We start from the raw sequence: 25641 nt of genomic DNA on the forward strand, positions 1-25641 counted from the left end.
GGTAACCAGGGCTTTGCCCTCTCAGGCCTCGGCTTATTTCCTTGAGAATCCACAGACCTGGCGGTTTTGTGCCCCTTTTTCCCTGAGAAGCAATCAGTGGATGCTGAAAGTTAACTCTTCGAGAAGCAAGTCCCTCTGTGTTCCTGAGATGACATCTTCCTCTGAGATCAATCAGTTCAGACCTCAGCGACTGGCACGCCAGGGATCTGCTGTGGCCAAAGGTTTCTGGCACTCTTGTAGCCTGAGAAGACCCTCACAGCCCCGAGTCGTTGCCCAAGATTCAGACACCTCACACCATTTCTTTTCTACAATCTCTCCCTGAGACTTTCTTGAATTGGTCTTTCCTGACTTTACCTTCCACCGCTCCCTCCTACACTTTTCTGTTGCAACCTCTACAAGCCCCATTTCATTATCTATCAACTCCCTACTTCTGAAGTCTGCATCCAAGTTTCCTTGCTTCCTACTCTTACTTGAAACCGGGCTTTCCTCTGAGGATATGGTTTTATCTGGAGCCATTTTGAGAGGAAGTTTCACATTTTCTATGAATCTCAGAGTTGGGAGATGGGATTTGTGTCCCTTTGACTCACCGTCATTACTCTTGAACAAAAGCTCTTGTGTCTCCAAGCCTCAAGTCCAGCTCTTCTGACCTCTGTTTCCCCTTTATTGCCAAGCCCTGCTTCTAGCCACTCCCCTCAATCACAGGGTCTTTATTCTTCCCTAAGTCCTCCCAGTTTCCCAAGTAACTCCACCGCCTATGTGGATGGTGTGTGTCCTACATCATCAGCAGCTGGACCTTGTCTAAAGAGGCCTCTACCTTTATGGTCAGCACTTGGAGTCACCTAACATCTGGAGACATAAACTGGAACATCCCACTCAGAAGAGAAGCCCTCTCTGAAACCACGAATAGAGAACCAAGGAACCATAGAAGAAAACATTGAAAAATAGCAAGCTGGGGAAATACCTGCAAGTTAATTTACAGAAAAAGAATTACTTTCCTCAATTAGGACCTCATATAAACCAATAAGGGCTCCCCTGGTGGCTCAGGTGGTAATGCAGGAGACACAAGTTCAATCCCTTGGCCGGGGAGATCCCACATGCCTTGGAGCAACTAAGCCAGTCCACAACTATTGAGAGCCTGTGCCCTAGAGCCCGCGAGCAACAACTACTGAGCCCTCACACTGCAACTACTAAAGCCTGTGTGCCCTAAAGCCTGTGCTCTGACCCCCTGACACTTGACTGTGCTTGTCTGCCAAGGCCAGTAATGTCTGTGCTCCGAGCTGCTGCTAAATTTATTTTACTTGATTTGTTGGGAGCAGATGATGCAATTGATCCCATCTCATACTTTCTCGAGGCACCCTCTTCCCCTGGCTCCTATGGCCCCACACCTGGTCTGGCTTCCCTCCCTGGCCCCTCTTTCCTTCTCAGTTTCCTGGAAGGGCCCCTCTTCCTCTGGCCATCCTCTCACTGTGGTGTTCTCAGGGCTTTGTCCTTGGCCCCATCTCTCCTCTCACTTAGCATTCACCTTCATCTTCTCATGTCTACCCCTTTCATCACCTTTAGTGATCCCCACCCATCTCAATCCCAGGCCCAAAGCTCTTTTCTTAACTCACACATTCAGTCACCATTGGTCATCTCCACTTAGACATTCAATAGGCCATCTGACTCAATGGACATGAGTTTGAGTGGACACTGGGACACCAAGTGCTTGAGTGGACACCAAGTGATAGACAGGGAGGCCTGGTGTGCTGCAGTCCATGGGGTCGTAAAGAGTCGGACACGACTGAGCGACTGAACTGAACTGAGGCCATCTGTTAGAGTTGGCATTGTGTCCCTCTAAAATCCGTATGAGTTGAAGTCCTAATGTCTAGTGGGTAAAAATGTGACTGTATTTGGAGGCAGTGCTTTCAAAGGGTAAAATGAGGTCACTAGAGTGGTTGCCGGAGAAGGCAATGGCAAGCCACTCCAGTACTCTTGCCTGGAAAATCCCATGGACGGAGGAGCCTGGTAGGCTGCAGTCCATGGGGTCGCTAAGAGTAGGACACGACTGAGCGACTTCACTTTCACTTTCACACATTGGAGAAGGAAATGGCGACCCACTCCAGTGTTCTTGCCTGGAGAATCTCAGGGATGGGGGAGCCTGGTGGGCTGCCGTCTATGGGGTCGCACAGAGTCGGACATGACTGAAGTGATTTAGCAGCAGCAGTAGAGTGGTTGCAATCTAATATAACTGATGCCCTGATGAGAAGAGGAGATTTTGGAAAGACCGTGTAAAGACACAGGGAGAAGTTAGCCATTAGTAAGCTAAGGAGAGAGGCCTCAGAAGAAATCAACCCTTCCTACAACTTGATCTCAGACATCTAGACTTCATAAACTGTGAGGAAATAAATTTCTATTGTTTAAGCCACCCAGTCTGTGGTGCTTTGTTATAGTACCCCTGGCACACTAATGCACTGCCCAAGCTCAAAACCTTCCAAACCCTTTCACGACCCGTCTTCTCAATTGCCCCTCACTTATCTGAGCCTGGCTGTTATTTGCATATCCTTTCTCAGTATCAAGTCACTCTTGCAGGAAATGTTTTCTGAGAGTTACATACTGAGTAATAAAATGCCCAAGTCCAGTGGATCAGAGAGTAGACAGGTAAAGTCAACTGGTGGTGACAAGTGGCTTCCAGCTATAATATTCGATACCTGGGAGGGGAGTATTAGACCTCTTCTCCACAGGTTGAACCAAGAAAGCAGAAGCTTTCTTGTTCTGTACCTGTCCCTCCTCAAGATTGAGGAGTATCAAAGAAAAGGGGGGGGGGGGACTGAAATGGAGCAGGACCATACGGCCCTTGCCCCCCCACCCCCCACCATGTCCTCTGCCCATCTTTTGCCTGTGGAAAACTTTAGTCAAAAAATAAGTTTAATCAGAGAAGTGAGATAATAATAATGTAGTCTCTAAGCATAGTCAAGGACCTTCAGTTCTTTCTCAAGGGCTGTAGATAATATTCTGAACCATATCCTATGAGCTATCTTATAGGTACCAAAGCACCAGGTGATGTTAACTACATGATAACCAGACTAGTACCCAGGACTTGAGCTGCCACAATTCCGAGAATTGACCACAGAGAAATGGGAACAAGTGCACCCTGCAACTGAAGATTAACTGTACCTAAAACAACCAAGATGATGCTAGTCAGACCACTGATGACCACTCTACCTTCTTATCAGGGGGGGAGTTGGCCTTTGGACAGATGTCAGCCACCCTCCCCCCACACTGTTGCCAGCATCTGAAATAAAGCGAACTTTCTTTTCCACCAACCTGGCCTGTTTACTGGCTTTTGAGTGGCGAGTAGCTGGACCCCCCATGCATACCTTTTGGTAACAGCTTTACAATAAAATACAGGGTAACATTATCCAGTAAACTGTTTTGTTTTTTTTAAATAATACAGAGATAGTTAAAAAATAGCATATTAAATTTCACTATGTAAACCCAGCAATAATGCTAACATCACATCCTACTCAACGGCAGGATCTTAAATCTCTTAAGCTATATTTTGAAGCGTGAAGTATAAAATTCTTATGAAAATGTTTTCCAGGACAAAAAAAACTTATAAAATATTTTACTCATTTGTTTATGCTCTTTGAGTTGGTTCCTGTAAAAAGGTGCCGTGATGGCACTAGCCCCTCTAGGACACTCTGGTTTCTCCCTCTTCTCCTTCTAACACCTCATCCCCACCTCTACTTCCACATGGCTTCCATCAGATCATCTTCTCACAAGGAATATACATTTCTCACTGTTCTAAATGATTTTCTTGAGTCTTGATTGATTTTCTTTCCATTTCTGATTCTACTACTGAACCAAACCCTTTTATCTGTGTGTCTGGGGTCCAAACTCATCAAGACTTAATGGGTTGATTAGGAACCATTCAACACAGGGTTCTGTCTCTTTGGGGCAGAGTTTTTGATGCTACTTGTAAGCTAGTGTTCCAGATGATTGATAAAGTGTGGTCTGGCTTCACCTGGAAGCTTGTTAGAAATGCAGAATCTCAGACTTCTCCCCAGAACTCCTGAGTCAGAATTTGCATGTTAACAAGATCCCCAGTGACTCATATACATGACAATGTTTGAGAAACACTGACCTAATTGCCCCTTTTGATCACTGTGGCAGATTCCCAGATGATACATATACAAGGTTTGGGAAGCACTGATGGAGTTGTCATATTGTATATGGTTATGACCAGGCTGCAGAGTCACATGGCAGAGGCATAGCACTGGATGCGTAAGGAACGAAGTCTGCCTTTCTCAAAAGGTGATAGCATAACACGCAGGCGTGTTTGAGGCTTTGTAGCCATTGGATTTAGACATGGCTCAGAAGACTGAGACACGGACTAATGTCTTAAAGAAGAAATACCATGGACAGCGCTCGACCACTGTCCTTGGGATGAGAGCCTTTGTAGGTGGTGGAAAGCGCAATCAAAGGGCAGCTGGTGTGGTTTGTCTCTCTCTATCATCACTGGGCTCTGGGAACTGAAATTGTTACTTTACCTCTCTGAACCTCAGTTTTCCCATTTGTAAAACAGGGATGCCAGTACTCATTTAATACATAGTTTTGGCAAGTTACTGAAAAATGTATCTTTAGACAAATAAGTGTTCAATAAATGTTAGCCCCTTCCTCTTTTTTTTTTTTTTCTTTTTTGTCTTGTAATAACTCAGTATTTAGTAAAATAAGGTCCTTGAAAAAGTAAAAATAAAAAGATGCTTCTAGCTTGGAGTTAATGTCCATAGTTATGATACGAAGGCTGTCAGAATTGGTGCTGGTGGTGGGGCTGTGGAGTAAAGAGTGTGCCCACTCTCACTGCCAAGGTCTTCATACCATTTCATTAGCTGAAGGAGCTCTGGAAAGGGAGCTGGAGGGCAGATGTGCTCAGATCAACTCTCTATATCTTCACCCTGCAGGGCGGGGGGTGGGAGGCTGCACAGGAACTTGGGACTGAGCCTGGGATCTGGCTTCACACAGGGGCCTCTGAGGAGCCCTTGTTTGGGAGTCAGTCTTCTAAAACAAGTCAGCTGTGTTCACTCCCCCTCTGGCTGTTAATTATATTACTACCCTGGGGGCTGAGGCATTGCCCCTGAGCCACAGTCTCGCTTCTCTCTGTGGCTGGATTGCACCCGTTTGTGGTGCAGTCTTTCCACCTACAGCCCAGTCTGATTTTGCACAAAGTGTCGGCTAAGGCTTGCATCGCTGCTGTGACTTCAACTCTAGTGGGTTTTCTTGTTTCCCCGAGCTTTGTTCTACATCCTCGCGCCAAACTTTTGCTCAACTCTTAGGTCTGTTGACTTCTTAGATCCTACTCTACCTTCTTTCGCCTTCATATGAGCTCGAATTCCAATACTCCTCTCTTCCATGCCATAAGTCTAAAAGCTAATTTTAATCTGCATCAGATCATTTAAGATTATATTTTAACTTCTCTTACAGGATTTTATGTTACCTGCACTTGCTTTTAGTGGCTTCCCTAGTGGCTCAGTCGGTAAAGAGTCTGCCTGCAATGCAGGAGACCTGGGTTTGATCCCTGGGTCAGGAAGATCCCCTGGACAAGGAAGTGGCAACCCACTCCTTGCCCGCAGAATTTCATGGACAGAAGAGCCTGGTGGGCTGCACTCCATGGGGTCACAAAGAGTCGGACACAACTGAGTGACTAATTTTCACTTTCACACCTGCTTTTAAAGACATTCACTTCAGGGAATTCCCTGGTGGTCCAGTGCTTAGGAATCCATGCTTTTACTGCTGAGGGCTCAGGTTCAACCTCTGGTTGGAGAACTAAGATCCCACAAGTTATGTGACTCGGCCAAAAAAAAAAGACATTTACTCGGTGTAGCTCTGAAAATTCAAACCATACTTGAACCAAAGGCCAGATAATGCTCAGTAATTATCTGGTACTCCCAGGACCGCAGCAGTGGCCAGTGGCCCCCATGAGTGGGTGTGTAGATCTGCTGACAAGAGCAGTTGTGAGAGTGCAATGCATTCTGTGGGATCTCAATATTAAATTTCACCGAGTTTCTAACTTGCTTTCCGGGCACAGAGTTTGCCAGAGTTGATTCTCTCTTTTGCCTTCCATATTCCTCCCTTCAAGGTAATTTACCTCTATCCTTGTGGCTGGACCTAGACGCTCAGGCGAATAATTGCTGCTGCTGCTGCTGCTAAGTCACGTCAGTCGTGTCCGACTCTGTGCGACCCCACAGACGGCAGCCCACCAGGCTCCCCCGTCCCTGGGATTCTCCAGGCAAGGACACTGGAGTGGGTCGCCATTTTCTTCTCCAATGCGTGAAAGTGAAAAGTGAAAGGGAAGTCGCTCAGTCCTGTCCGACCCTGTGCGACCTGTGGACCGCAGCCTACCAGGCTCCTCCATCCACGGGATTTTCCAGGCAAGAATACTGGAGTGGGGTAGGCGAATAATTAGGGGGGTGTTAAATATTGGCTCAACATGTAAAGAGAGCAAAGGCTGAGTGCCACGTGGGAGGGACGCAGAAGAACAGCGGAGAATCCCTGATGCCAGCTCTCCTTGTCCCGTCTCTGCACCAGAGCTTTTCTGCCCTGATCCCACTCCTACCCACCCTGCTTCCTAGGCAGCCTCCTGGTCCTCGCCTAGAATGTGGTCTGGTGACAACTTCTGTCTCTCCAGCAGGCCCTTGAGTTCCACTCCTTACAACCTGTTCATGGAAGGTTCCACCTCCACCCACACACTCTGCTTCTTTCTGAGAGGTCACCTAAGCGGCCACCGCGGTGATCTGTTCCAATCCCTCCCGTGCAAGTGTGCCTGGGCCCCAGCCTGGCCAGCCCTTCCCCTTTTCTGGTTGGGACCAACAACACGCCCGGATTTTATTAGCTATGTGGCCGCGCTCACTGCCTATTCTAAGTGGCTGGTGTGGTATGGAAAGTATTAACAGAAAGGGGGAGTCCCCTTTCACTCCAATCTCCCCTCCCTCACACAAAAGCTTAGATTCCTATATCCCTCCTTCCACCTTAAGAGTGATAACCCCCACTACTTGAATTTTTTTCAGTTCCTTTTAACAATTTAAACTATCCATGCTCTTGCTAAAATTTGTGTGTACATCCTACACTTCTACGAAGCACGACCCTGTTCTTAGCACGAATGAACTTTAAAAAATAAAGTTAAAGGCAAAAACAATTGAACACACGCACACACACACACACACACACACACACACACACACACACACGTTTGGCAGATTTTCTGCACCGAAAAGAAAAAACAGCACTCCCCCCGCCCCCCGCCCCATCCCCGGGCCCACCCTGCTCCATCCCTAAGTTCCCTGATAAAGATTTCCAAGGGGAAAGGCTAGCACTGGGGCTGTGTCTCTCAGAGGGTAAGTCTCTCTAGGGTACACTTTTATTGTTGTTTGTTAAACCAGCATCTCTCCGGGGGCACATGGCCAAGACTCAGGTAACCGTGTAATGTGATGAGTGTTTTTATAAGTTCTGCAAAGACAGAGCGCTTTCCCGATGGCCACAACAATGTAATTCGCGACCTGGCCCGGGCCCTGGTCCTCGGCTGGCGCGGGGCGGTGTCTCGGCCGGAGCTCCGCGCGGCCCTAGGTGAGTCCCGCGCGCGCCCCGCTCCCGCGCACGCGGGAGGGGCTGGAGCGGAGGCGGAGGACGGGCCGCGGGGTGCGGGGGTGGGGTGGGACGGAGATCCGGGCCCGACTGCAGCTTCCTCCGAGCGGAGCCGCATTTCCAGCCACCTCCGCAGCCCTGCCCTCGCGCGCCGAGCCGTTCGCGGCCGTGCCGCCTGGAGGCGCGGAGCCCGCCCGGCGCGCCCAGCCCTGCAGCTCCGGCCGGGGCGGAGGCCGCCGGACCGCGGAGATGCGGGGCGGGGGCAGGGCGCGGGGTAGGTGACTTTATCCCGCCTCTGTTTCCCTGCCCCGGGGAGCAATGACATCACGCGGCCTTCTCCCGGCGCCGACACAAAGAGCGGCGCGGAGAGGCCGCTGCGGGGGGAGCCGGCGGCCGCCGCTGCCGCCCAGGGCCCCCGGGCCCCGCCGGCCAGGCCCGCCGCCCGCGGCCCGCGCCCTCCCTCCTCCTCCGCCGCCGCCGCCGCCTCGGTCACCGCTGCCCGCGCCGCCCGCGCCCCCAGCGCGCCGCTGAGCCCGCGCCCGGCCGCGCCGGCCCCTTCCCATGCGGGCGGCGCGGGCCCTGGGAGGGGCGCCCGCAGCCAGCCGCGCAGCATGCACTGGGGGGTTGGCTTTGCCTCGTCCAGGCCGTGCGTGGTGGATCTGAGCTGGAACCAGAGCGTCTCCTTCTTCGGCTGGTGGGCCGGGTCCGAGGAGCCCTTCTCCTTTTATGGGGACATCATCGCTTTCCCTTTGCAGGATTACGGTGGGATCATGGCAGGGCTGGGCTCCGATCCCTGGTGGAAGAAAACCCTTTACTTGACCGGGGGAGCTTTGCTGGCCGCAGCTGCGTATCTGCTCCACGAACTCCTGGTCATTAGGTGAGCCGGAGAGAGGGCCCCGCGCAGGGGCGCAGAGAGGGGCACCTGGCTAGGGCCGGGCCGGCTCCTCGGTCACGCCGACCCAATGCCCGAGTCCTGTCCTTCCCTTTCGCCAGAGGCAGTCCGTGGTCACCCAGCCATGAGGGGCAGTTTGGAGTTGACAGGAGAATTAAACTGGTACCGGGAGGGGAAAACACTTGAATCCCTATCGTTTGGTGCTAAAAGCAAAAATTCTCTGGGTTGTTATGGAGCATACTAGTCTGTTATGAAGATCCTAAGTGCAGTGTGTTTGCGACAATAGAAGTAGGCCCTGTAGAAAGACTAAGTTACATTTGTATGAAACGCCCTATTTGTTTATAGATGATCATGCTGGAATATTAACCACTCACCTTAGCTTTTACTTAAAGGTTAGTTTTTCACTGTCCCTCCCCGAGTGTCAGCATCATCAAAAGGCTGGAATTGCACAGGCTCCAGAGAGCTCTGGGTCCCCGTGAGGGATGCACAGCGGAGTGTGCGATTTTGATGCAGACTTAACCCGGTTATCTGCTAACCTGGCATTTAAAGCTCAGCACCGTCTTCAGGTTTAAATGCCATTGTTGTGCGAACGGAAGGGGATCTGAGGACTGAACTGGCACATGGGCGTGCACGGGAGCTGCCCTGTGCCGTAAACACTTGCATCTGCTGCCTGCCGCAGAATGTTTACACCATTCACACGGAAATAGCAGGAAATGGAGGCCCCGGCTGTTGGTACATTCAGCCGGACGCCAGATCTTTGGGTAGAATAATACCGTAGGCTCCGGGGACTAGTGGTTTGGCTAATTGCTACAATTTATGGTTAAAATTTCCATGCCTTTTAGACCTCTGTCTCTGGGAGAGAACCGAAGAGCAGTTTTCAGTAGCTCAAAATGTCCCTCTTGGCCAGTATTTTCTAAAGAGAAAATGTGTCTGCATGCCTTTTTCCCATGGGGAATCCTACACAATAGGTTTATAAACAAAGACAGTGATAGGTGACCTTTAAGGGGCCAGCAGGGATTCCAGGAGAACATTGTGACAGAATAACAGGTATTTGGAAAATTTCTAGTTTCGGAGACAGGAAATCATTTAGGTTTGGGGAAGTGTATTGGCTTGCATATTTAGCCATAACTGAGAAGTTTTGCTTTAAGCTTATCATTGAATTATCTCACTTAGCACAGTGTCTTGAATATCGTTGAACCAAATTAAAAAAAAAATCACATGAATTATTTCCCTAGATTATTTTATATATTTGCCAGTTTTAGGACTCGATTTCAAGTTAGGTTTCAAGCTATATGAAAAACAAAAACATCTGTGCAAGTAACTGAAATGTCACCCACTTGTTTTGAAATTAAATTCCTGTCCAAAGCCTTTTGAAGATTCTGAACCATGCGGCTTCTCACCAGTGGTCCACTCTGAGGACGGAGTGAAGCACAGCTTCAGGGGACTGAGTCTAAAACTTGCTTAAATGACCTTGCAGAAATGGGGAGGTGGGTGGGAGAGCTCAGAGTTGATCCTGGGAGCCGGCCTTACCCTGGTAGGTGTGTGGTTGCAACTCTCAAGAGCCCTCTGCCCACTTGGATACTTATTTGAGAAAGTGTTTTTGAGCCTGGGTTTATTCACTTTTGTTTCTTGACAGATGTTTATATTGAGTAGGGAAACCCTGTTGTAATGCAAATAATAAATAATTGCCCATTTTTGAGCCCTTAGGAGCGGGCTCTGCTTAGAAGTGCTTTACCTTCCTGATTGTGTTTAGCCTCCTCCTCTGCCACTACCATTGAATGCTTGATCTCCACTTCTTAGACGAGGACATTTCAGCTGAGGGAGGTTAAGCAATTTGTCTGAGACCACACAGTAAGAGTAGTGGGATCCAGATTCAGATCTGAGAGTGTGTGTCTTCGGCGCTCACACTGTTACTACTTTCTTCTAACAAGTACCACTTCTGGAGTAAGTTTTGATGGCAGAAAGAAAGGAGCATTGGGGCAGTTCCCAGGGAAGACAAGCCTGTGGCAGCGACCTGAGTTTCTGCAACTGCTAAGGGCACAGAAGGGATAGGGAAAGAAGACCCAGGAAAGCGGGGCACTGAGATTCGGAGGTTACAGGATAGAGGCCGTCCCTTGATGTGAAGTCCAAGTTTTAGTTGTCAGTGTACCTTAGGCAAAAACTCAGAACAGTCTGAAACACGTGGGATGGAAAATCCATCTTGCAATGGCTACACTGTCTGAGTTTATTGGCAATCTTAGTCTTCACCATTGTACTAGGATTTCCTGCTGTGTTGACTTAACCATCATCTATGGGTACGTCTCCAGCGTGGATAGTGAAGTTGACAGGTGAGAATTATTTAGGATGTTTATAAGTACCATATAGTAACTAAAGTAGGTACTTTGGATTTTCCTCATATTTTTCCCACCACAGTATTTTTAAAGACATATAGTCCCAGTCCTTTATTTTCCCCTAGTGGAAAGAGACTTGCAGCTCTTCTGAATTCAGTCCAGCATTTGGAAATGTGTTGTTTGTAAATTGAATGATACTGAAATGACTTGTTACCCACAGCTTGTCTGCACGTTAGGCACAGGGGCTCAGCCCCCCCTAGAAAACTTAGAGAATCAGAGCAGCCCATGCATGGGTCATGTGATCTCTGTAAACTACCAGCCCATTGACAGTCCACAGAGGCGTGGTCATCTGTGGTCCCCTTCACCGTGGGAGTAGGGCTAGTCTTGCTGCTCGACAGGCGTCCTCTTTCTCAGCCTTGTCATAAGGCCGCTTTATGTCTAGATTACCTGCTCCTTTGACCCCAAGTTAGAGAGTTTCCTGATGTTGAGGGAGGGCTCTGGAGCCAGACTGGGTTCAGATTCACTCTGCCTTAAACCACCCATGTAACCTTGGACCCAAGAGTCAACTTGGTTACTAAGTGTGAAATGGAAATAATCTGTGAAATGGGAATAATAATACTAGCCTTCCTCACAGAGGTGATTACATGAGTTAACACGTGACATGCTTAGCAGAATCAGTTAACTGTCAAATCTACAGAGTTTGACCTTATAGTGAGCATTCATTAAAAGTTGGCCATCATTAATTATTATAGGCTTTCATCAGAAAGTTCCGGGCTTGAGTGGCCTGAGTCAAACTGGCTACTTTAATAAAATTAACTGGGAAATGGCCCATTTTGGTGTAGTTGAAGTGCTTGGGAGTTTGGGAACTAGAGTTATTAACAATTTGATCTTAAATTGATACTCCTTGGACAAATTACTTAACCTCTCTGAACTTCAGTTTCCTTGTCTACTATAAAATATAAGTATGGTATAATATCCTAAATTTAGGGACTTCCTTGGTGGTCCAGTGGTTAAGACTCTGTGCTTCAAATGCAGGGACCTTGGGTTCAGACCTTGGTCAGGGAACTAAAATCCCACATGCTGTGTGGTGTGGCCAAAAAAAAATTTTTTTTAAATACTAAATTTAAACTATAACGATATTCACTCTATGGTGTTACTGTCAGAATGAAACAATATATATAATGTATACAAAGTCATTGGCATATGCTAGTTGCATCCATTTTTATTATGACAGAGTCCAAGTTAAGCATCAGAATTAGGTTGTTCTGGCCAATGGAGCAGGGAATTTTATGTTTATCTTTTCTTCTTTCAGTTCTTTAATTTTTGCCTGGCTGAATTTACATGAACTTACTCTGACTTGAATTACTTTACTGGACAAGATCAGTTAATTGTCATATCTACAGTTTGCATTTTCTAGAACTAGTCTAAATGGCTTCTTAACTTTAATATCTGACCTCCCAAACATCTCATCTAAATGAAAAAGTTTGTTTTATAGCAAGTATAGTCAAGAGGCAGCAAATATTTTTATTCTTTTGACCAGTATTTTCAAAGTGAGTTGTTTTTAACTCTTTAAGCAGGAATGACACTCACATGGTAAACTTCTCCAAGACAGTTTGTTTTCCTGGAGATTCTGCAGGAAATGGGCATCCTTGTGATGCTGATATGAAGAGCCTGCCCTTGCTTGCTTGGGGAGAAGGATGTGTGGGATTAAACTAGGAACAATGTGAGGGAACCAGAGGCTCAGGGAAGGCCAAGGGGGAAGAGTAAGGTTTATCTGACTCAGAAATGGTTGGGTAGAGTGAAAGATGGAGGTTGCAAAAGTTCCCGAATGTGAAATATGAGCAGCGCTGTGTGGAATGAGATGTTGTTCCTTAAGGGGATAAGGCCATATCTCTTTGAATGAGAATGAAGTCCACGGCTGGTACATACTGTTTGGTAGCCACCAAAGGTTTACAGATATTGTCTTATTTAGTCCTCACGATAAAGGAGGCAGAATTGGTATGGTCCTCACTTTCCGTCTGAGAGTGTAGACGAGGTCTCAGGTGACATAGCTGGGAGGAAGTAGGGCTTGCACCTGACCCCACATGTCCAGAAGTAGAGTCCAGCATTCCATCTGCTACATGGTGGCTGCTGAGACACTGTGACAAGGAAGTCCTCATCACCCAGAAAAGTAGCCAAAGGAAGAGGCAGGTGTGTGGATGAGAAAGAAGAAAGGGGAAAGGCAGAGGTTCGGGGCTGTACGCTGTGTGGTGAGTTGGAGCCTTGAAGGGAGAGAGGAGGAGAAAGCACCCAGAGGGTAGGTTCCTGGGCACCGTGGGCGAAAGGCCAGGGGAGGCCACGAATGGTTTGGAAGAGGGATCAGCAGAGTCGAGAGTCTCAGGTTCCCTGCACACTTGAGTCATGGCAGAGCAGATCTGCACTGTTCCTCTGAGGTCCTGTGGGTGAAGGGACTGCTTCAGGGTACAGACTCACGGTCGAGAGCGTAGGTTCTGACGACACGGTTTAATCCAGGGTCTGCCATGTACTGGCAATGGGACTTTGGGTAGGTTTATCTTCTGTGCCTCAGTTTCCTCATCTACAAACGTAGATAATAATAGTACCGACCTCATAAGGTAATTGTGACGATTACATGAGATAATACCTGTGAAGCCCTTAGAACAATGCCTCATACACAGTTAGCCCAGAATACCTTTTTTTTAATCCATCCAGCGTGTCCCTGGCAGGCAGATGTAGCCAGGTGGAGAAGAGGTGGCCCTATCCCAGAAGGTACACCTCCTGCCCATAGGTTACCGGGATGGAGAGAGGATGACAGATGGTTATTCCCTGAGCCCAAGCCGTGAGCCTGTGCCGTCATGGTAGCAGCGGACTTTGTGAGGTTCTCTTGTGTTTTGACCAAGCTATGCCCCCTCAGCGTGCTTCTGGGTGAGGTAAGGCCCTGTGACAAACAGATGCATTTATTCCTTGAGGAGCTGCAGCCTCACAGGGACCTCTGAGGAACTAAGGGAACCGCATGTATAACACACGGATTGTTCTTTTTTTCTGTTTTGGTTTTGACAGGAAACAGCAAGAGATTGACTCCAAAGATGCTATTATTTTGCATCAGTTTGCGAGACCTAACAATGGTGTCCCCAGTTTATCTCCTTTCTGTTTGAAAATGGAAACTTATTTAAGGATGGCTGACTTACCCTATCAGGTACTTGCGTGCAAATATGTTTTATCCTCATGGCAGCAATGTTGGCTGGCAAGGCAGGGTGGCGGGTGATGGAGGGGAGGGGAAGTACTTACTCTCACAGTGGGGGAAGGGTTCGCTCTTGGTGCCAGAGGAAGTGGGTATGAAAGCAGCCGTGCCCAGCTCTTAGTAGATGCTCAGGAATTTTTATATCCAGTTTAATGAGTGATCTCACTAAATCCAGAAGGGTCTGGATTTTTCATAGGTTTCAGGCAGGGACCATGTAATTTTTCTCCTGACAAAGAGTATTCTTTGGTTAATGGTGTGGATAGGCCTGCTGGGCGGCTGTAAAGGTGGGCCTGACATGGTTCTTTCCTTTAGATTTCTATTTATTGGAAGAATTGTATTTATCTGTCATGAATCTTGGGGGCAGAGGATCCAGCAGGCCACCAAGGAGATATTTATAGATTTTGTGAGTTTTTCCCCTGGAACTTTTCACATTCTGTTTGGGTGACCGTCAGTGAAACACTTGCTCATTTCAGCCTTAGAGAGGGAACGGAAGAATGAATGCATTGAAAACATACATTTTTTTCTGAGTAAGACTGGAACTGTCTCACAAATTTCATAGATTGTGTTTTCATTGTTGTTCAGCCATATTTAAAAAAAAAATTCCCTTATGTTTTTTTTTTTTTCACTTAATTTCTAGCCATAGGCATTAAAAAAACACAAAGTTTGATTTTGTTATTTTTTTAAATTTTATGGTCAAAGCAGGTAGTCTTTGTGATATTAATGCCTTGGAATTGACTGACACTTTAGCTTAGTATATGGCTACTTGTTATAAATGTTGAGAATAAAGACATTCTCTGAGAGTAGAGCTCTTTTTATATACTTGTTTGAGCATGTTTAGTATATCATTTAGAACTGTTGTATCTGTTTATTTTTTGTCTGCCTCCTCTAGCAATTTCTGGAAGGACTGAGTTAAAATATTCAAGTATATTTTTTGATTTGTCTCTTTCTTGTCATTCTGTCTATTCTGCCTTTAGGTAAGAGTATGTATATATTCAAGGTTATATTGTTTAGGGCCATATGATATGAAAGATTACATCTTTTACTGTTTTGTTTCTTTTTCTGGTATATAGCAGTCATCTCTGTCCCTTATGAATTTTTTAACCTTGAGTTATGTATTATCAGATATTCAGATTGATTCTCCAGCTTATTTGCCTGGAATATCTTTCTTCATCTTCTTTCTCTATTTTTTTTTTTTTTTTTTTTTGTATTTGTCTCTTGTAGGCAATGTATTAGTTATAACCAATTGGAGAGTCCTTAATTGGTGAGTTTAATTTATACTTGTAATGATTATTTTATTAGGAATATTTTTCTCCTCCCTCTCCTTTTTCTTTTTTTTCGTTTCCTGCTGTCTAATAGATAAAAAATTTTTTCTTGTCATTTAAAATAAATCCTATTTTTGTTCTCATGGCCGTTGCTCTTAAGATCCAAATTCGTGTTTATTTATCCCTACTCACTTCTTGTATGTGTCAGAATCTGTGTTTGCCCTCTAATGATACAAGTCTGTTAGTAGGTTCATGTTAGTCTTGGGCTTCTTTCTTTTCAGGGCTCATTCCAGGTGTGTGGCTATTACCTCATGTTTTAATTCTGGAATTCTGGAAATCCTTTCTCTTTTTATAGTCCTTTTTTTGGCTAAGAAAACTTACCAAGTTATTCGACTAGCCTTATTTCCCATATGTCTTATCCTACAAGGTTTATTTATGTTTTTCTATAAGTACTTCTTTGATGAATGTTTTGAGTGAGCCTTTATAGGGCAAGCCTTCAGTGGATTTGCATGCCCCAGAACATCTTTATTATGCTGCACATTTGATACTTCTTTGTCCAGAGTTCCTTTCCTTCGGTGCTTTAAAAATTTTACTCCGTTTTCTTTGTGCACTGATGTTGCTGGTGATAAGTCTGATGTTCATCTGGTTCTTTTTCTTTCTCTTTGGAAGTTTTTAGAATTTGCTTTTATGCTCAACTTTTTTTTTTTTTTTAATATCTATTTATTTGGCTGCACCATGTCTTAATTGTGGCAGACGAGATCTTTTAATTGAGGCATGTGGGATCTAGTTCCCTGACCAGGGATTGAACCCTGGCCACCTGCATTGGGAACATGGAGTCTTAGCCACTGGACCACCAGGGAAATCCTTAATCTCAACATTCTTAACTGTCATCATACTCTGGCTTGGTGTGGATTTTTATGTATTTTCTTTGGTCCTTTATAAACCCTTTTCATCTGAAGTCTTTAATCTCTTTTTAATCCTGAGAAATTATGTTCTTCACATATTTCTTTTCCTTTTTTATTTGTTTCCCCTTCTTCTTTCCTGTTCCTGATTATCCTGGAATCTGGGTCCTGGAATCTCTGCTTTTATTTTCTGTTTCTCTGAACCTATCCTTTATCCTTTATTCCTTTCCTCTTCCTCCTTGGAGAATTCACTTCTCTGAGCTTCCATTGCATCCCTCTATTCTCTTCTTGTAACCATCCTACTATTTATCTCATCAATTGTATTCAACTTTGCATTTTTCTTTTTACTATTTCTTACTATTTCCCCTTGGTTTGTATTACAATCCCTTCCTTTATCCCTTGGAGGATATTTCTTATGCTCATTAATTAAATTGGTATTTCCCAATCATTGTGCCTTACGTTGTATATTTTCAGTGTTCTGCCCTTCTCTTAGTTACTGTACCCCTTAGATGTTTAGTTAATTTGGTTTGAGATCTCCTCTTTCCAGGGATGTTAGCTTCCCTGCCTAGGACTCTGCATTGGGAAAGGTCTAAAGCTTAAGACACAGGCTGTGTGCTTCTGAAGGAATTTAAGTAAAGCAAGGAGGTGAGCCCCAGGCATCCCCACACCACTGTGATTTCTCCAGTTCGCTGCATTTCCTCCAGATGGTCAAGGTTCACCATTAAGCTCTTACAAAGTAGCAGCGTTGGGAGGGGTGTTTTGTTTTTTTTTTTTTTTTCTTTAGTTCTACCACTTTATTGCTACCAACCCATCTCCCTCCACCCTCGTGCACACATGCTCAGTCATGTAACCCCATGGACTGCAGCCCGCCAGGCTCCTATGTCCATGGACTTTTCCAGGAAAGAATACTGGAGTGGGTTGCCATTCTTAGCAGGAAGCAAAACAGCTGCCAGGTTAGAGAGGGAGGTCCCTCACCTAGCCACGCTTTTGGTTGCCCTGCTAATGATATTACCCCTCCAAGTCCTTCCTCCCAGTGGCCTATGCTTTCTGAGCTGCAGAGAGGGCACGTGGGGTGGAGGGGTGTGGCACTGATGCTCCTGAGGCAGGGCTGGGAGAGTTGAATGATGTGCTCCGTTTGGTCACTGGTCCTCTGGGAATATGACACTCAACCTGGATTTCAGGCTGGGAGATCTGGGAGAGCAGAAGATGCTGGAAAAGACTGAAGGCAGGAGGAGAAGGGGACGACAGAGAATGAGATGGTTGGATGACATTACCAAGTTGATGGTCATGAGTTTGAGCAAGCTCTGGGACTTGGTGACGGACAGGGAGGCCTGGCGTGCTGCAGTCCATGGGGTCGCAGAGTCAGATACGACTGAGTGACTGAACTGAAGGTGATCCAGGTCTTAGACTCACAGAGGGTCTTTGTGAATGGAACTGGAATGCAAGGGGTGAGTCTGGACAGAGAGGTGGGGAGATTATTTAGGATTTTGGAAGCCAGCAATGGAGGAGAAAATAGCAAAAGACCCCACAAGGCTTGAATCATTGTTCAGTTGGATTTGAAAGACCCTTGTTCAGCTTGGTGTGGGCAGTCAGTGCTTGAAGGCGTGTGTCCCTGAGGGACTCACATTGGCGGAGAGACTGCTCCCCAGCGGCCGCTTGCCATCGGTCCCTCATCACTCCCCGCCACATCACTGCGTTTAGCCGTGACCGCTTCTGGGCGTGAGGGCCCGGACCTGTGTTTTCTGCTCTGTGGCCTCCTGGCTTGCTGGATTTCCTATGCCCCCCACCCTTGATGAAGTCATCCTGGGGGCAGTGGTGAGGCAGCTGCCAGGCTGTGTTACCTTTTCCTTCTCTGGCGGCTCAGACAGTAAAGAATCCGTCTGCAATGTGGGAGACCTGGGTTTGATCCCTGGGTCGGGAAGATCTCTTGGAGAAGGGAATGGCAACCCACTCCAGTATTCTTGCCTGGAGAATCCTGTGGGCAGAGGAGCCTGGTGGGCTACAGTCTATGGGATCACAAAGAGTTGGACACTAACACTTTCCTTTTAAAAAACAGAAGGTAGATGATACCATTTAAAAAAAAAAATTTATTTATTTATTTTTGCCTGCACTGGGTCTTCACTGCTGCACATGGGTTTTCTCTCGTTGCGGCTCCTGGGCTCTAGGGAGCAGCCTCAGTAGCTATAGTGCATGGGCTTCGTCGCACGATGGCATGTGGGATCTTCCTGGATCAAATCTGTGTCCCTTGCATTGGCAGGAAGATTCTTAACCACCAGGGAAGTCCTGCCCTTTGTCCTTGCTTGCCTTCAAGCCGCCAAGCTCTGAGTGCTCTCCCAGTGGCCTAACCACCTCTGGTCATGTTTCAGGCTTCTGCTTTTTGTTAGCATAGCTGGAGCAGCTGGACACACGCCTTGCTCTGAAGCCTGGAGAAACCTTTAAGAGGGGGACTGCTTACCCCTTCTGAAATTATTATTTCCTGTTAAGTTATATTTTTTTATGAAAGGAGTGATACTGGAGTGTTTCCTCTTCTGTGAGGTCTCTATGGAAAATAAATGAAGTGGGTGTTCATCGGGGTAGGTAACAGGAAGATGGTTTTATGATTTAGAAAGGGATGCTCTGATCCTGTCTCGGGGGTGGGGGTAGGGGTGGGGGTAGGGATCCTCTGAGACCTTATGCGTCCTCAGTGAGGGTTTGTGTTGTTGCTGGTGGTGCCTGGGAAGTACTATTTGGGCTCTCTGCTTGGAGGATCAGGAGAGAGGTATTTTGTCATCAACCCAGGGAGTGCTGCCCTCTGCCCCTTCTTTGCCCTGTGCCTTTTAAAAAAAGATTAAAATGTCATGTTCCTAAGAGCATGACTTTATATTTGAAGCTTTTTTATTTTTTAATCGAAATGAGACAGGGATAAATATTTGATGACCATTAGTAGGAACTCACAAGGGTTTTCTTAAAAAGCCTTTGTTGCAGTTGTTAGCTTTTTAAAATAAGGATATGAATATTGGTAGATGAATTTTTAAAACTTCATTTTGTTATAATTATAGATTCATAGGAAGTTACCAAAAAGATGTAAGGAGGTCCTGCAGATACGGTTATTTTTTTTTTTTCAAAATGAAAACAGCTTAACCATTTGTTTTTCTGATTACATTTGGATGACATGACCCTTATAAGAATTTTAACAGTTTCAACAAAGTGTCAGTGGAAAATGAAAATCGATGATATCCTACTAGCTGGAGATTATCTTCATAAATACTTTTGAGCATCTTTCCATACTTCTTTTTAAACATACATACATGAAGACATACATACATAAAGGGCTTCCCCAGTGGCTCAGATGGTAAGGAATCTGCCTGCAACGAGGGAGACCTGGGTTTGATCTCTGGGTCGGGAAGAGCCCCCGGAGAAGGGAATGGCTACCCACTCCAGTATTCTGGCTGGAGAATCCCATGGACAGAAGAGCCTGGTGGGCTACAGTCCATGGGGTCGCAAAAGAGTTGGACATGACTGAGTGACTTTCACATAAAGATACCTCATTTGCCATAACTGATTGTATAAGAAGCATGTATTTCACACAAGCATTCTTTTTAAATCTGAGAAAGAAAAGAGAAGGAAATGGCTCTTTTCAAAACTCTGCTCTGGTTCTTAGCTCTAACTTCTGATGTTCTGTTTATTTGCTGTTTTTGTTTGTACACCACCCTCCTGCCTCTACCACCCCCACCATCATTTTGTTTTTACGTTAGGGTGCATCTTCAAAAGAGAATGACATTCTTGTGTAAAACTGTAGTGTGTAGTTATAAAGGCAAGTACTCAGATTTTTCCTTCCTTTGCAGGGGAATCCAGTCCCTCCCTACTATGTGTTTCTCCCCATGAGTCTCCTTTGCGACTCATATGAGACACTTCATTTCTGACTCTTCTGGTCAAACATGAGGCCCACAGCAGTCAGTCCTCTCTGACACCAGCTGGACGTTGTTATTCAGTCGCTCAGTCGTGTCCGACTCTTTGCAACTTTGTGATCCCATGGACTGTAACACGCGAGGCTTCCCTGTCCATCCCCATCTCCTGGAGCTTGCTCAAACTCATGTCCATTGAGTCGGTGATGTCATCCAACCATCTCATCCTCTGTCGTCCCTACCTTCAGCTGGACAACCTACACTTTAGTTCAATCCTGATGCTACCCAGAGGCAGCATCAGATTCCCCGGGTTAAGTCCCACAAGACTGCCCCCCGCTTTAGATGCTAGTCACAATCCCAGATTGTCACCTGTGCTTCTGACCAACTGACTGTAGATCAGAGGTTCTAATGACCCCTCCTTAGGTTTGATTACTAGTCTAGAGCAGCTCACAGGACTCAGGGAAACACTTATGTTTACCAGCTTACTGAAGGATTGGTGAAGGACACAGATGAACAGCCAAATGAAGAGGGACGTGTGGGAGGGTCCTGAGTAGGAATGTCTTTCTTGCGGATTTGGGAGTGTCACCCCACCATTGTGGATGTGTTCACTGGCCTGGAGGCTCTTCAAGTCCCATACTTTGGGGATTTTTGTGGAGGCTTCCTCAAGTAGTGTGCACATGTGTGCTAAGTCATTTCAGTCATGTCTGACTCTGTGACCCCGTGGCCTGTATGACCCTATGACCCTATGGCCCGTAGCCCACCAGGCTCCTCTGTCCATGGGATTCTCCAGGCAAGAATACTGGAGTGGGTTGCCATGCCCTCCTCCAGGGGACCTTCCCGACCCAGGATTGAACCTGCATCTCTTAATGTCTCCTGCATTGGCAGATGGGTTCTTTATCACTAGTGCCACCTGGGAAGCCCTCCTCCATTATTTGTGACCAGTTAATAACTCCATGTCCAACCCCTCTCTGCTCTCTGGAGGATGGGGGAGGAGGTTGAAAACGCTAAGCTTCTAATTGTGACTTGGTCTTTCTGGTGACCAGTTTATCCAGGAGCCCACTCAGAGTCACCTCCTCAGAACAAAAGGTTTTCCTCCTGCTGTGATCACTTAGGAATTTGTAAGGATTTTAGGAGCTCTGTGCTGGGAACAAAGGGCAGAGACTCATGCGTTTATTTCTTATTCACAATAATGGATGCGTGAATTTTTTTTTCAACATGTTATATAATCCACAAACGGTGCTCAAATTAGCTCAAATTTACCCAGTGGGGGACCTTTCAAGATGGTTCCAGAGGTGCTGTGAATGTAATGGATATAAATTTAACTGAAAAGTTGGGGGCACTGTGGCCAGTGTAGCATGTCAGTGTTCCAAGATTGGGATTTCTCTGAAGGTTGCAAGTTCTCCATTTTGAAACGGGGATGGTGATGTTAATACTTCTGATAAAGGCACTCTGTCAAACACATTGTGCACATTTTCTCATTTAATTTTAGCCACTGCTGTTATCCCAGTGGGCTTCCCAGGTGGCACTAGTGGTAAAGAACCTGCCTACCAATGCAGGAGACATAAGAGACGTGGGTTCAGTTCCTGGGTTGGGAAGATTCCCTGGAGGAGGGCATGGCAACCCACTCCGGTATTCTTGCCTGGAGAGTCCCATGGACAGAGGAGTCTGATGAGCTACAGTCCAAAGGGTTGCAAAGAGTCGGACACTACTGAAGCGACAGCGTGGCATAGCCTATTATCCCAGCTATATATAGATGAATCCAGGGGGATTAAGGGGGACCAGGGAGGTCCAAGGTCACACAGTGACTAAATGAGGGTGCCAGATTTTTAAACCCAAAGCCTATGGCTTTCACTGCTGTGCTAATAATGTAGCCTAAGTATAGATGCATTAATCTCATCTAGGACAGACTTGCAGGGGAAAACATCAGTTTGGCAAAGATAAAGAGGATTTACCTCTTCATCATTCTTCTCAAAATTACTTTCAGAAACTTGTTGGTGGGCCAGTCAGACTCCAATTGCCTAAATAAAAATAGAACAGGAGTTCTTTAATATGTTTAAGGAAGTTAAGGAAAATTAAGTATTATTTAAAAATTATATAGATTTATTTTAAAACAAATATAACATTCAGAAAAATTGAAATTCATGAAAAAAGATTACCTGCATCTCACACTTAGTTTTGCTGGTTACTTTGGACACTTTTGTGTTTCTCTTTAAAAATATTTTTTGAATTCATCTAATCTTTAGATATTTTCATAGTATCTCTAAAATGTTATCTCCTCTTCCTGGAGTAGGAAGTGGCAACCCGATCCAGTATTCTTGCCTGGAAAATTCCATGGACAGAGAAGCCTGGTGGGCTGCAGTCCATGTGGTCGCAAAGAGTCAGACACAAACTGAGAGCGTGAACACACGCACACATGCCCCCACCCCCCCCCCCCAAGAAAGCATATGTACAAGTCTTTGCATGGACATATGCTTTCTTTTCTCTTAGGTAAACACCTAGGAGTGAAATGGTTGGATTGAGTGGCAGGTGTGTACTTAGCCTTTTAAGAAATTATCAGATGGTTTCAAAGTGTTTGTGCCATTTTACATTCCCATCAGCAATGTCTGAGAGTTCACTTTCCTCCACAGGAACCAACATTTGGCTACTAGTCCATAGTATCTGAACTATTGACTTGTATGAAGTACGAGGAGAAGTTTGTAATAATCTGATTAATTTAAGCTGTGTAGACCACCCAAAACTGGATTCAGATTTAAAAATCAACTTTGAGGTTCACACAGTCCAAATATACTGAGAAAAGCAGTTGAATAAATGCGATCATTATCACAGAATCCGCTCCATCAGTGTGGTTAAGATCTTTTTATACAGGGATCAGAAGATGTTACCCTGTCATTCTCAATGCTTATAAAGTCTGTGATTCCACCCCCACCTCCCACCAACCCCGTTTTGGGATCAGAATCTCCCCTGAGACACCATAAACTTCTGGTGTGGGTATGAATCAAAGGGAGGTTGTCAAATGTACAGATTTCTGGCCGCCTTCCCCTGGATTCTCTCAGTGATCCGGGTGTGGGCCTAGGAACCTGCATTTTCATAGGCACTGGAATTGAGTCTGTTGGGCACACTTTGTTATATCCCGCTGTTGTAATTTCTGGGACCACTTGTTTGCAATATAGTGGTGGTATTGTAAGCATTTTCAAGTGTAAGGTACTGTTCCAAGTGAGGTTTCTGATCAGTAGCCCAATCAGTATATGCCTCCTTATGGTTTATTTTCTCTTTCTGTGTTTTTGGATTGTTCATACATTATAATTAGACTGACTCTGACCAGGATGAAGATCATTTCAGCTCTCACCTTCCTTTCTGCTCTTTAAAAAAAAAAAAAAAAAAAACCAACCAGTAAGCCAGAACAGTAAGGGTTTCCCTGGTGGCTCAGATGGTAAAGAATCTGCCTGCAGTGTGGGAGACCTGGGTTCGATCCCTGGGTTGGGAAGATCCCCTGGAGAAGGGCATGGCAACCCACTTCAGTATTCTGGCCTGGAGAATCACCATGGACAGAGGATCCGGCAGGCTACAGTCCGTAGGGTCGCAGAGTTGGACACAGCTGAACGACTAAGCACACACAAGCCAGAACCCATGATAAAATGTATGGGAGTGAAGTAATATTTTCATGTGAGATAAACCTTTTTTTCCCCCAGATTAACTGTTTATCCCCTTAAGAGTTTTTAGTGCTGATTTCATTCACTTGAGTAGTGCAGTCACTATCAAATATACTGTTGGAATGTTTGTTTCTGTTAACCATACAGTGAAGTTTAAATAAAACTTTGCTTTTCTCTTTACAATTTACTCTGCTTAGAATTATTTTGGTGGAAAACTCTCTGCTCAAGGGAAAATGCCTTGGATTGAATATAATCATGAAAAAGTTTCCGGGACAGAATTCATAATTGACTTTCTGGAAGAGAAACTTGGAGTGAATTTAAACAAAAACCTTGGTCCTCATGAACGAGCCATCTCCAGGGCAGTGACTAAGATGGTGGAGGAGCATTTCTACTGGTGAGTCCCCCCGGGTGCCTGGGTGGGTGTCCAGGGCATGCCCCCCGTCCTGTGAAGCAAGCCAAGTTGTTTCACATTTCAGCTCCCCCTCCCCCACCGCTGCACCTTCTCCAAAGTGTTCTACATTCTGACTGACTTAGGGGCCAAAACTACGACTGTTAAGTCCCTAGGTATCTAGAGCAGAATTGACATTTTCTGTTGAGGCCCAGCTAGTACATATGTTAGGCTTTTTGAACTACATTTGTCTGTGGCAACTACTTAATTCTGCGGTTTTAGTGCAAAAGCAGCCATAGATGATACACACATGAATAAGCATCACTGTGTTTAAATAAAGCAACAAAAGCACTGACATTTGAATTTCATTTAATATAAAATACTGTTCTTTTGATTTTTCCCCCCTCAACCATTTATAAATATGAAAACTTCTTAGCCCTTGGGCTATAGTTCCTTACCCACAATCTAGGTCACTGAAATGAGGGAGATAGACTGGGCTTTTTACAAATACAAACTGCTGAATTAATGTTGCATCAGATACTCAGAGGAGGGAACAGAAGACTATGGCAGATAGAAGTCTCTAGTGAAATAAATTATGCAAGCTTTGGCAGAGTATTGTCAGTTTTCCCTGTATGACAAGCGCTTCTCCATGATCCAGAAGTAAAGCTTACTACTGTTTTCTGAGTACCTTTGCCTTGATTGGCTGACTCCTAGCTTCTACTTTGTCCTGATTGGCTGACTCCTAGCTTGTACTTTGTCCTGATTGGCTGACTTCCAGCCCATACCCCCTGGGTTTGAAGCATTGCACACACTATGTGGGTTTAGGTGCCCTGTTTTGCAGATGGTATGCTGCTGTGACATTGCGTGAGTTAGGCAGACTTGGTTCTTCTTGCTTTACAATCTCATTGAAATGTGGGTTTTTTTTTTCCATTTATTTTCTGGAGTTTTAGCCTTTCTGTACACTCCAATAGGTAAGAAATATTTTTTTCCCTCATTTCTGCACTTATTCTTGTTCCAAAGATTTAATAAAGACTTGCTGAGTCCACTCTTTCTGGGCATTAATTGTTACTCCTAGGTCACTGCTCACTGAGTAGCTTTCACCTCTTCCACTGAGAGATACATTCAATGTGGGGTTGACTGTAGAAAGTTCTTTGCCATCACATTCCTATTTCATACATTCAGCTCTTTCTAAATGGAAAACTTGTCTCTTGAATTTTGTACCTTCTGCTTTTTTTCTTATTCTTTTTCCACTTTCAGTTCTTGCCCACTTTATTCTAGGACTGACCTGGAGCATCACTTTCTTCTCTGTCTCGCTGGAGAGTTGAAGGGGGTGGGAGGAAGGAGCGAGTCAGGCAGAGTGGCGATCAGTGGTGCAGATCAGTGTGGGAATGATCACAGACTTCGTGTGGCCTGTTCTTTACAATACTTGTGGAGAACTGCTGGCCCTTCCCTCTCAAAGAGTGCAGGGGTTGCAGCGT

The 25641-nt window shown here is 45.6% G+C and overlaps 1 protein-coding gene across 3 annotated transcripts in view; it reads left to right on the top strand.

Annotated features, from left to right (window-relative positions):
• The first annotated feature begins 7538 nt into the window (after positions 1-7538).
• The window catches only part of FAXC (failed axon connections homolog, metaxin like GST domain containing), a 74692-nt gene continuing 56589 nt past the window's right edge, over positions 7539-25641 (top strand). Inside the window, exons 1-4 of one of the 3 annotated variants that reach the window (XM_061131448.1) lie at positions 7802-7891; positions 8373-8494; positions 13897-14032; positions 23973-24169. In XM_061131448.1, the coding sequence (XP_060987431.1) occupies positions 8388-8494; positions 13897-14032; positions 23973-24169 (440 nt within the window). In that variant the 5' untranslated portion in view covers positions 7802-7891; positions 8373-8387. Of the gene's footprint in view, positions 7600-7801; positions 7892-8200; positions 8495-13896; positions 14033-23972; positions 24170-25641 lie in introns of those variants that run through there. The other 2 variants (XM_061131449.1, XM_061131447.1) reach the window with 2 other exon arrangements.

This window comes from Dama dama, chromosome 28, assembly GCF_033118175.1.
Source record: "Dama dama isolate Ldn47 chromosome 28, ASM3311817v1, whole genome shotgun sequence".
Classification (NCBI taxonomy): Eukaryota; Metazoa; Chordata; class Mammalia; order Artiodactyla; family Cervidae; genus Dama; species Dama dama.